The sequence below is a fragment of the Lates calcarifer genome, linkage group LG20 (genome assembly GCF_001640805.2).
Source record: "Lates calcarifer isolate ASB-BC8 linkage group LG20, TLL_Latcal_v3, whole genome shotgun sequence".
Lineage (NCBI taxonomy): Eukaryota > Metazoa > Chordata > Actinopteri > Centropomidae > Lates > Lates calcarifer.
This window is the reverse complement of record NC_066852.1, coordinates 20,186,200-20,199,212: the sequence shown is the minus strand read 5'-3', so window position 1 is coordinate 20,199,212 and position 13,013 is coordinate 20,186,200. Positions and strand designations below refer to the sequence as shown.

General features: G+C 41.1%; 1 protein-coding gene across 2 annotated transcripts in view; it reads left to right on the top strand.

The window, feature by feature from the left end:
- The window catches only part of dclk1a (doublecortin-like kinase 1a), a 48,317-nt gene that overhangs the window by 15,507 nt on the left and 19,797 nt on the right, over positions 1–13,013 (top strand). The window contains exons 4-5 of one of the 2 annotated variants that reach the window (XM_018692355.2): positions 1,365–1,464; positions 5,303–5,410. In XM_018692355.2, the coding sequence (XP_018547871.1) occupies positions 1,365–1,464; positions 5,303–5,410 (208 nt within the window). Of the gene's footprint in view, positions 1–1,364; positions 1,465–5,302; positions 5,411–11,976; positions 12,140–13,013 lie in introns of those variants that run through there. The other variant, XM_018692356.2, reaches the window with a different exon arrangement.

The window sequence follows — 13,013 nt, the reverse complement described above, 5'->3', positions numbered from 1 at the left end:
GCACGCAGGCCTAATTTGTAATAGCTCTTAATAGGTTTTTGGTGGGAGATTTGTCATAGCGGATGAATGAACTTTTGTCTTGCAAATCCCTTTCTGCCTGTCGCGAGATATAATTTGGAATATTGATGACTTGGGATTGAAACGTGATAGTTGGCCTGTGGGGTGTAATTAAAGTTATTTGAGTAAATCACGCTGAGTGTAGATCAGATATGGAATCAGCCGTCGACTAAATCAAATAGAAAATAATAAACAGCGGCATATCTCTCAGCCTATTTGTCATGATAAACACTGTGTTGCTGTAACATCTTCCTAGGTGAGTTTACAGATTAAAAAATGAATAATATCTTCCTTGTGCAGACAGAATGAACAGGTTAAGAGCTTAGGTTGAACATTTGAGAACAATGCATTAATCAGGCACCACAAGGCAAAACATTAAAGATTCTGCAGACACTTTAACCAAAAAACCTTTGGTCTTTAATGATCCAGTTCCTGTTGTGTTGCATTTAGTGACCCAATGTTTTTAATCAATGCCTGTCAGCATGCCCCTGTAGGTTTGGTATTAGCCTCACAGTATGGAGTCTGCCGGAGACTGACAGTGACTCATTAGGCTGGGTTTTATTGTTTTCTGGGAGTCAGACATCCTATAGAGTTTGTAAGCTCTAATTTTTAACTTCTCTCTCTCACCACTTATATCTCTATGCATCTCATGAATGCACCCTCCCTCTTTTTTTTCGTTGTTATTCATTACCATTCATGAGATGCTAGTTTTCCGGGAACAGACCCCCCACCTGCTTCTGTAGATGTGCTGTGCACGTGCAGCAGCGCATCAGCAAATTAGTGAGTCAGCAAGGTCTCATTATAGTCGCTGATAGACTGATAAAAGTGCAGAAACAACACAGCCCTGCGGCACAGGGGACTTGTTGGGCATGCGCAAAGATATTCACAGACATGAATGCAAACAAAAGCACACACACACAAACACAAGCAGACACCTACAATGTTCTTTATCCGTCTCCTGGGGCTCAGCTTATGTGCCTTCTCACCTGAGCACCGGAAGGGAAAGTTGATTTCGTGACCATGTGCAGAAAAGTGAGTGTCTTCTGCAGAAATGCACCGTACCTATACACAGTATAAGTGGCCCTGAAGTAAGGAAACTAGACGTCTGACAGGAGAGTTGTCGATTAAAAAATCATCAGACCAGCTGGGAAATAGCTGTTATGAGAAGTGCCCTTGAACCAAGTTTTCAGCCCCTAACAGTGGAAAGCTACAGTTGCTCTTGGCAGCTGCCAGAGGTGAAATGTGTAAGTGTGACGCACAGCTGAGACTAACCTGGAAAAATAAGAACTGTGTGTCTTTGTTTCCAGGTGTCATGTCTGCAAGACTTCTTTGGAGATGAGGACATTTTTGTCGCGTGTGGACCGGAGAAGTTCCGCTACCAGGATGACTTGATGCTGGATGAGAGTGGTGAGGAGACTGTTAGTTCCTCTGACATTTTCATGCTGACATTTCACATTTGACTGTTCAGTCTGCCCCACTTATGTTCCTCCTTTCTTTCTTTCCTTCATTTCCTTCCTGCCCCCAGCTGTGGTTTTCAGTCTGTTTATACCTTGTTTTATTATTGTGCGTGTGCTATTTTCTATGGTTAAGCAACATATCATTCAGTGCAATTACACTGTGATAAAACAGACATTATTCTGTTGTTTCAGTAATTTAAAAAAATAGAGAATAATTAGTTTCAAATGGCTAGTTTTACATTGCCATGCAATTCAGTGCAGTGAACAGTGACTGTTTAAATATTGTCTAACCAGAGCAAAAACAGAAATACACAGCTAGACATCTCCAAATATGAATCTAATATACAGTGCAATTTGTAATCAACATAATTATGAAATCTGTAATTTCACAGTTATCTAAGAAATCCGTCTATCCATCCATCCATCCATCCATCCATCCATCCATTATCTAAGGGTCGCAGTCCATCGCAGGGCCAACATTCGCATTTATCTAAGAAATTCGATTATTAAACTATCATACTGTTCAATATATCTTTAAACTGTGAGCAGAACACAGAAGGGCATTATCTCACACTGGTGGACAAGTGGGAGGAATAGCCAGTTTATTTAAAAAAAACACAAAAAAACAAATGTTATTGTGAATACAGTAAGCTAATCTTAAAATTAGATACTATATTAATAATAATCTTTGGATTAATTTTGTCCAGCCTTACTGTCAGTTTATTAGTCAGAATATGGTTTTCTTCTTGTTGACTTGTAAAAAAATTATATGACATGTATATGTATATGACACATCTCCCTGGTTCAGATGGCAGAGGACTGTGTAGGCTGTCCAGTTGTCCAACACTCTGTTGTCTCCTGCCGCTCCTCTCCTCCCCTCTCCTCTCCTCTCCTCTCTTCTTGGAAAAATGGATCCACTCCACCTAAGCCACTGTCGAACCCATGGTATCATTGGTCCCCTTCCTCCTCTTTGCCTTTCTTTCCACCGTGGTCTACTGAGGATACGTTTTGTCCTCACCTCACCCGTCTGTGTTTCGCTCTCTGTCTCCCTCTTCTTCTGCATCGCTGTCGCTGAAGGCTCCTGCCATTTAACGCTCATCTGTATTCTCATCCTCTCGTCTCTCCTCCTGTCTCCTACATGAATGAGTGTGCACTGGCTTTTGTTCAAAGGTTTTTTTCCCCCCAATTCATTTGTTCCCCCTGTATCCCTTCGTCTATTAAATAATATCCATCCCACCTAGGTCGCCAACGTCCACCTCCTCCCTCCTTTGTCTTTCTTTCTCTTTCTTCCTCCCTCTCTTCCCCCTTAATCTCCTCTCATTTACAAAATACAATGGCTAGCTGCTTCCGTTAGCCAGATTCCCTTTGGTAACCACCTTCTCTCTTGAGAAAGACCACAAAACAGCCTCCTACACACAACAAGGTGGCTAAAGACTATGTTTACAGGGTATCTGCATTTTCATTTGTTACTGATGATTGTCTCCATAAGCCATTTGCTATAGAAACTAGCTATTGGAAAGAAGTGAAGCGCTACTTTTGGTCTGAAACTCAAGCTCAGATGATCCACTGTTGTCTAAAGTTTTTGCTATCACTACATAGCTGTTTACTTACCCGTCTAGAAGAAATGTTGCAAGTTCAGCATCAAACTTCCTTCCTTTACTCACCAAGAGCTGTCTCCAGCAGTGCAAAGCAATAGCAATGTTTCGATCCTAGTTCTATCACTTCTTTTCTTCTACTGATTTTAGCATGCTAACCAGCTAGCCCTGGCCTGTCCTGCCTTGTTGTAGGTCTACCACTTTGTGCCCTCAGTCCATCATGACAGGATGAAGAAGTAGCGTTTCCCAGAGGGCAACAGTGGTTGAAGCTCTCTCTAAGTAAACAGCTCTTAATGCTAATGTTGGCTATGTAGCGATAGCAACAACTTACATATAGCTCCTTTAAAGTCTGAATTTCATGCATGGCAGAGCATATCATAACTGATAAACAAGGCCTGTTCCGTCTCAGAAGCTCCTTCAAATGAGGCATTCCTTTTGTCAATTCAGAGGAGGCAACCAGTGTATCTTTTATAGCCCTCACTTTCTCTTAATCCCTTGTAATCCATTGCATGCTGCTGATGGTGCATTCAGGGGCTCATTGCCAAATTCTAAAGTAAGAAAAAAAATTACATGACCTTGTCTAATTTGCTTTGTATTTTGCTCAAAATAAGCTTAATTTGATAAATTACTAACACTTAATTGCAATGGCTGTTAAGACCTCTCACAGTTCGCTGATTGGTCTAGCTTGTATCTGTCTAGTTTAAGACATTTTTCAGAAGATGATTTAGACTTTAATTTCCCTGAAAAGGCTGAGATGTCTGGATGTGTGAAGCAATGTGATACAGCTGGAGACATCAGATATGAACCTGTTCTATCAGTTCATTACAAAGGATGTGAAAGCCCATTATGAAGTGTTGGGGACCTTTTTTGATTAAACTGCAAGTAATTTAGGTGTAATTACCATTTTAAAACAGTTAGGTTAATATCTGAATAAGCTAAATGTTGTAAAACACTAATTATGGCCATTATTATGTATATTTCTTTTCTTTCTTTTTTCTTTAACCTTAACCCTAACGTCAATACTTAACCTTGTGGGGACTAATGGCACAGCAAATCCCCAAAATGTATATGAGCAGAGTTTAGTCCCCACATAGTGATTAATACAAAACAAACACAAACACACACATTTTTTTTCTCAGTCCCAGAGGACAAAGAGCACATTTTGACACCTCCTCATGTCCTGGAACACAGAGAGCGGGAGGCACAGGGCAGGAGGCACGAGGCAGAAATAGGCACACAGACAGAAAAGCAGAGAGACAAACGAAACAGACAGAGAGACAGTCAGAGTCAGGGCTGCAGACAACTTCGCCTCCTCTCGGCATCACTATAATTATCGCCTCTGCCTCAGCTCTGGCACACTGTCATCGTGCTAACACTCTGCATTGTACATTACTCACTGGGCCACAACGACTGCCACGCAAGCACATACCACACACAAAGACAGATATACACCAGTACACACTCACACACACATGTGCAGACGAAGACATACACACATGCCAGACTGTATAATTTCCCCCTGGTCTGAAATGGTAATGAGCTATAATGGGGCTGGGTTAATGAACAGGAGAGGAGCAAAGTTTTGGGGATGAAGGAGGCAGGGAGGGTGTGTGAGTAGCATCGCATGGCTCATTTATCAGGACTTTGTGTCTGTAAAATATCAGACCTCTGTGAGTCATAGCTGTCACTCCTGAAGCACCACTATAATTGCATTTGGAAAGCGGCCCCAGCGAAGGTCAGAACTAATTTTTGCAGGGGACCTGAAGGTAAAACCAATTACAGCTGTGTCGATACATTAGTGTTTGGTGTTTTCTTGTATGACTAAAGGTCACAACCAATCAAAATATTAAAACAACAATCAGTTAGAAAACCATTAAATTTGAATTTTGGTCTAACAGATGTGTTGTTACAGCTTTTTGTTCAGGTGTGTGTGTGTGTCACAAGACACATGTCACAGTGTCACACACTTAATATTCACACCTTCAGCAGCGAGAGTGCAGCAGCTGTCGTGCTTCACTTGTAGCAGTTCATTTGCTTCCTTGTTATATTTAGATTTAAACACTGTAGTCCCTGGATTTGTCCCATATGTTGAGTATTTTTCTAAAACTTTGAAGTTTTGGAGACTGTTTCAACAAATGTGAAGGATTTTGTGGTTTTCAATTAGTTTCCCTTTTTTTGTCTTTCTCCTTGCAGAGTGTCGTATGATGAAGTCGGTGACCTATGGAAAGATGTCTGGCTCTCTGAGCCGAAGCTCCCCCAGGACCGTCATCCAACCACGACGCAGCAAGTCCCCTGCATCCGGTAAGACAGTAAAAATAAGTTTCTTATCTTCCTCTTGTCTCCTCTTCCTCTCAAGGAATCAATCTATTAATGGACTTTGGCACGGTGTCATTGCCCTGAAAGATAGTTGTGTGTGTGTCAGTGTGTCCTTGTGTTTGTGCATGAAGAGCGTGTGCAGCTGATGGACACAGGTCTGAGAGTAGTTTGTGTCCTAATACTTCCTAATGTGATTGCTTAGTATTTTCTAGCTCATTACTTAATCAGTGTTGCAGACTTGCAGCAAATGAAAACAGTATGAATAAACACTGCAACGAAATCAGAGCTCTGTGGAGCGTCTGGCAGTGTTAGCTATGTGTGTCTGTGTATGTGTGAGCGGTGTGTCCCTGCATGCAGGATATGAATTCAAATGAGGATGATTTCATAAGGGAGTGGAGAAAAAGTCAAACAGGGATGAGAGAGATAAAAAAAAAGAGGGGGAGCAGGAGTGAGAATGAGAGGAGAAGAGGAGAGAAAGGGGGTTGGTGACTCAATCCTGCAGCTCCCCACAAGCCGTTCTTCACCTGACATACTAATAAAATGTGATAAAAAGGCGAGAGCTTGCTGTGGTATCTACTGCATTGTGTATGACTGATAATGATGCTTAAAGAAGCAAAAAGCGTCTTCTGAGGCAACAGCAAAGCAAAAGTAATTATTCTAACAGCTAAATGCAGCTTTGTGTGTGGCCAGCGTTCAGTCTGGCTCGAAGCTGGTGAGGACTCGGTGATCAGTTTTAAGCTTTAACAAAATATCAGGTTGCTGTTTTTTCCTGATTGCACAGCTTGAGATTTAGCTGTGTGTGTGTGTGTGTGTGTGTAAAAACGCCCGGTTATGCAACAGCGCACTTGACTTTTCTTTCTCTGTTATTATTTTGTGATTTGAGGGTTTTGTGGGGATGATTCGACGGGTGATGCAACATACAGAAATTCCCCAGAAAGAAGAAACCTCCTCCTCCTCCTCCTTTACCTGCCGTCGGAGCACTCGAGCGTGCACAGACATGGTGACGGTGATACCTCAAAAACAGCTGTGTAGTATTGCAGAGCGAAAACCAGCAGTTGTTAATGTGTTTCTTGTCGCTGCTGCGAAGAGAAAGGTGAGGCGGAGGGAAAAGAGGAAAGCAAGGTGGGGTGAGAGGAGAAAGTTCTGGATGCTGATGGCTTGAAAACTTTGGGGAAAAGGTTATGAGAGTGAGTCATACGCTATCTGATCTCGCTGGCTGAAGCAAGTCTGGAACGAAGGTGTATACTAGTGTGTGTGTGTGTGTGAGAGAGAGAGAGAGAGAGAGAGAGAGAGAGAGAGAGAGAGAGAGACGGAGGGGAAGAAAAAAAAGACGGACTCGTCTTGGTTGCCATGGAAACATAGCACAGTAGGAGCATGTAGCTACAGACACAATAGCCTGTGACAGCCATATTTGGTAGTGACTTCCGGTGGTATGGCCTGCAGCGGAGAACAGAGCTGACTGACGCTCGGTCTTCGCTGGAACCCTGAGTCAGACCCGTCCCGGCGTTTTCACTTCTGAGAAATGTTCCCCTTCTGGCGCTCGCTTCCGCCGCTCAACATCATCAAATGTTCCCCCGGCTGCTGTTGACTGTTTTATTATTTATTTAATTATATTGCACCGTGCTGTATTCATCCCCCTAAAACATCATCAGATTGTATCAGGAGAGTTGGGAGTGGAGCGACAGGAGATGAGTCAAAAATAACCGATGGATCTGCTGTTTGTTCTTTCTTTTTTTAAAAGTAATCATGCCCCTTTCCCGTGAGGACAACTTGTCCAGTAATTATACAAATAGTCAACAACAGCCGATCATGTGTGCTGTACACATGGCTTATAGAGGTGCCCATTCTGTTGTTATTCCATGGGTTAACAAGAAGGCCTAGTAGAAATCAAATAGAGCAGAGTGTCTCACATGAGTATGATATGGGAAAGGAAATTAGAGATTTTTGCTGATACAAACAAGTGTAGCAATTTGTGTTACAGTGGTATGATGTTACAAGAAGAGCCTGTGATGTATTTACAGTTTGTTTTCACATAACAGTTTAATATTTGATATAACAGTTGCATTTTGTTGGAGCTGTTAAGGGTTTTCTGAACAGTATCACATCAAACTTTTGTTGAAACGTTGATCCACAAAAAAATAATCCTTATTTTAGTAATTGATTAATAATTTATCAAACAAAAATTCCAAACATTGATGGTTTAATCTTCTGAAAAGTGAGGATCGGCCCCTTGCCTCTGATTTATATCATTGTAAATTGAAAATGTTTGGGTTTTGGGACTGGAGAGATTTTCATTGTTTTCAGAATATTTATTAACTTAACATTTATTTAAAGTTATCTTTTGGGGCTTTTTACCTTTATTTGATCGCTAAGAGAGACAGGAAATGGGGACTCACTGCTCAGAGCGCTAAAGCCCATGTGGTACGTGCCCTAACTATTCAGCTGTTGGGTCATCCCATTAATTTAACATTTAATCACTTAATCTTGACTGTAATGAACAGATTAAACGAGAATGACTTTTAGTTGCAGCCCTATATCAAAGTAAGAATCTAACCAAAACAGACATCTTGCATTGACAACATACTGTATTTCTTGAAGATGTGTTCATCATCTGGAATCCATGCAGGATTTGCTGATGGTTATCAAGCTTTTGTAATATTTTTGTCGATGTCCTCAAGTGTTAAAACCTGTTGAGCGTGCACAGATTCGTCACATCAAGGCTATGTGAAGTGAAGTCTGGTTTGCATCACTATTAGTTGTAGCTCTAAAAATCTAATGCAGGATTTTAAGTCAGTTAACTATAGAATAATGCATTTAAATGAAAATGTGTTATATATATAATTTAGTTTATTATACAGTTATTTAATTGATAGCTACACTCAGAAGCTTTTTATCTGAGACCTCAGCAGTGAAATTAACGGTATGGACACCAAACAAGAAAGCTCTGTCTATTTATTGATATTTAGAAATCATTGCTAGTAGAATTATACAATATCTCAGAGAACAATAAAGAACCCTATTAGTTTTAAACCTTACTGCAGGTCTTAAGGTGTTCTCAAAGCAGCCTCCAAGTCCCATATTCATTTTTCGTTCAGCCAACACAAGCGTTAATAAAAATTCTTTATCACATCTAATAATCTGGACCGAAGGAGCTGCACAGAGGAGATGTGAAGCGTAAATTATGTGTGAGATAGCGAGAGAGAGAGAGAGAGAGAGAGAGAGAGAGAGAGAGCATGTAACACAACACGCATGCCGTCAAACAACACCTGGTGTCCTTCTGTGTGTGTCTGGCTGCTCCTCATTGTGTGTGTTTGCAGCTGAGACCTCGACACCACATAAAGAGAGAGGACAATCAGAGAAAATTATAATAAAAAAATAAACTAGCCTAACTTTCACCACGGGTGTGATCGCTCAATTGCATTACACTACATATATTTACAAAATTAGGAGGAAAAGATGTAAAACAAAGTAAAACATTTGTTATAAAAGTGGGAATAAAACTCAGAACAATCAGATGATGAGATGAAAGGATTGTGAAACTTTTTAGTCAATTTCATTCCTTGATCAGACTAAGTGAACACATTGTCTCGTCTAGTGGAGTTTCAAGAACATGAGCCTTCTGAGAAATATGCTGAATCAATTCAGAAACACAGCAATAATAAAAAAAAAGCCCAACTTATCTGGCTCAGACTTTTCCTCTCCGTCCTTGGTCTTATTGAAAAACATGAAAGCACAGAGACTAATGTGTTGTATGTTTAGTGGGTGAATCATACTGTGGGTCTCTGTAGTCAGTGAATCATGTCTTTATCATCATTACGCAGTAATCAAATAATAATTGTCATATGCAGCACTAAAATTATCATAGCTTTATGAATTTCAGCTGATTAAATCTTATGATACAAATTACAGCTTGACTTTTTCTTACTGAACATTGATGATGACAACGGCTGATTAAATTTCAGCTGATCAGCACAATTTCAGTCACCTTGTAATTTCAAGGTAACAAAGAAATGTTGCCTCATTGCGAGAAACATCAGGTATCCACACTCAAACTGAAGAGGTATTATGTGGTATTATGTTCTCTCATTTGTGTATATTGTATATCTATATGTGTGTGTGTGTGTGTGTGGGCAGGTTGTTGCGTATCAGCCCGACACTGTCATCACTCGAGTTTCGTTCTGTGATGATCTCACAACCCCAGCTCAGTGTCTATACACACAGACCCAAAATAATGTGAGAAAACAATTTGCACTCATACATAGTTTCTCCCCCTGTCTCGCCATCTGTCTCCCTCTGCTCTCCTCTGATGCCTCATGTCAGCTAAAATTAACAAGAGAACTACAGATGGTGTCAACAAGCATCACGCTGATAACTTCAGGGTCTCACCTTTCTCTTTCTGTCATAAGCATGACGGGAGAGACTTTGTGGTGAAGTGTGGCGGGGCAGCCGACCCACAAATAAATCCAGTGTGCGTCTCCAGAGGATCAGCTGCCGGCTGTGACACTTTTCTGAACTGTGGTCGCATGATGTCTGCAGCCTCCAACACTTTTCTTGCTCTATATAACCAACTCATGAAGGGTACAAATGTACTCTCTGAAATCAGATAAGCACTAGGGCACCAAATAACAGAGGCTGCAAGGAAAAACAAATTCATGACCAGGGCAGCGGTGATATTTGCGCTAAAGACAAGATAATGATGTGCCTCCAGGCAGCTTTTTGTTTATGAAACAACATTGTGCACTTTTAAAATTAGTGATGTTTGACTTGGTTTTGCCTTTTTTTATTGGAGCAGTTGTCCTAAAACATGTGTGATGGGGCCTAGCTCTGCTAAACTCACTCATTTCATCTGCTGAATTTCCCAGAATACCTTCTGACAGCCCTAATAGAACATTCAAGAACCTCCATGTTATCATACCTTTATATTAAAAACCATATGTGTCTGTCATTATACATGTTCTAGTTTTACAATACAATAAGTGTATGGCGATGTGTGGTTCATGGACATGTCATAATGTGTGAGACATGGAACATATGATAAGAGATGCACAGGAGAGGATGTGATTGGCCAGTCATAAAGACTCATTAATCCCTCAAGTCTTCCTAAGATGGAGAAGAAAAACTTTTTTTGTTAGTCTATCTGACAGTATTAAATAGAAACTCCTGTATTGATTCACAGAGCTTGCCGTAGTCTGAGCTTTTATTTGTGTTCAAAGCTAATGAGTTGAATCTTTTCCTCATCAACAGTTTTTTCCCATGAGGAGATGCATCGCTGCCACATTCAAGAATTGCGTTAGCTCTCTTAATGCGTTGTTTTATCATGCTAGTGCTGCATACATTGGATTTTTGGCCACACTAGCATCATGGCTGTATGGATGGCAATGCTAACACTTAGTACTGAAATATCTCAACTAACGCAGACATTCATGGTCCCCAGAGGATGACTTTGTTGAGCTCCTGACTTATCCTCCTGCACCATAGCATTTGTGGTTGGTTGTGTCACTGTGAAATTTGGTGCAAACATTCATGTTCCCCTCAGGCTGATGTGCAATAATTTGTCCCCTTAACTTTTCATTTTAAGTGCCATCATCTGGTCAAAATTTAATTTGTTCAGTACTGTGGTTTATGACTACCTGAGGCCTCGGAGAGTTGCTAACATGATTCTTGTTGTTTACTACTTTTGTTGTGGATTTTTCTACATGTAAAGAACAAATAATCATTTTTTTTAAAAACCCTATTAGGTAGCCACCAGTAGCCTAATTTTAACTTTATAGCTCAGTGTGAGACCACATCTTTTGTGAATCAGGCACATCACACAGCTGGAGACAGGCAGACACATAAGGTGTTTTTCCATATTCACTGCCATCACAGCTCACTCGTGAAAGTTATGTGCAACCATCGTGTTTAACACAGTGGGTGTGAAAGAAGCTGGAGCACACTGTGTATTTTGGCTGCACTGTGCTCTGATCAAATTGCTATCTCCCTCCTTTACGTGATGCAAGTCAAACCTAGAGAGACACCATTACATAACATTCATTTGGCAATTACTTTTCTCCAAAGCAACTTAGAGAGTCTTGCTCATCTACCACCTTGACAAGTGGACAGGAGGAGCTGGGGATCTAACCATCAACCAAGACTGTCTCTACCCCTGCTTCAAACTCTTGTCTTCCCAAAACATTACTGAACATCTCTCTGCTTTCAGCCGCCAGTCTGCCTCAACATGAACATCAACATGACCTCACATCTTCTGTTTCGATTAGTTAACTGCATGAATAAGAAAACCTCTGAAAGTCAGAGAATGCTGCAGCAATGCTTCTTTCTTCAGGATGTTTGGATGAGGAACAATGGAGCCGTCAGAATCTGTCCTCCTCACCATCATCCCAGTCTCCTTGAATGACTCTCAGTTTTAAGTTTAAAGTTTTCCCGGCAGGGAAATAAAAAAAAAACCCACCAAAATGTCAAAATTATAGATGTAGTGTTTTATTTCTCTCTCACTCTCTCTGTTTCTCTCTCTCTGTCCCCGGTGCGCGTCAGAGTTTGCGCAAGCATCCTCCCCGCCCCTCCGTGTAGTACAGCTCTGCTCCGTCTCTCCCATTCACCACAGTTTACTATCACACTCGGGCGAAGCGCGTACAGAGGTGCTGTTCTTCCTCCTCTTCTTCTCTTTACCCCGCTTTGGATTATCACTGTGTTTTTTCGTCATGCTGGAAGCGGAAGGTAGGAACCTGAAACGACCCCCCCCCCCCCCTTTTTTTTAACATTAAACGACATTTGTCATTTCCCCTCAGCAGCGTAAACTTATTTTTTTTTCTAAGGAAATATTACGCGCTCACCACGGGTATGACTTGTCTACCATTGACTTTACGAGGTGCCGTGTTGTGTCAGTGTCAGTGCGTCTTTAAATCTTAACGCTTTGTCGTTGTGTAACTGAGAGGGAGTGTCTGTCCGCGTGCGTAACGCCGATGCCGAATTTCATCAATGAATGTGTCCAGGAATCACTGAAACAATGGCAGTTTCTTGTATGTCATATTTTTTTAACGGAGCGTCTGGAGGAGAGAAAAAAAAAAAAAGTACTTGTGTAACGCAGCTGGTGCTATTTCAGTCTGCTGTGGGGCTTCATCTTCTTTTGTCTTGAATAATTCAGAAAGTTCTTTGATCTCTGCAGGGGAATAAACATTATACAGTGAAGGTTGGACCACTTTGCTCCCACAGGTTTCACTTCCCTGCTGCATCAGGAAGGATAGGTTAGAGAGGCTGCACATGAAACATTGTTTACATGCAGCAAAACTTAAAATTGTAGGCTAACACATTATGAGATTATAGTCATTCTAAACAGGCAGAAAATAAGGACCATGCTGATGTTATTTCAATTCTACAATGGACCTTAGATTGCATGATTAACCAGTGGCTTTGTTTCGTGTCTCAGAGACCTGTAGTTCAGTCAGAGCAACCTTCAGTTGACTTGAGGCGAATCAGAGACAATAACCAGTGTTTTCAGTCAGATAAAAAACAGGTTTATGTTTTGTGTGCAGGTTAATGATGCTGCCAGTTTTTTTTTCTTTTGCTTGACCACACACAGGATTTCGGGTGC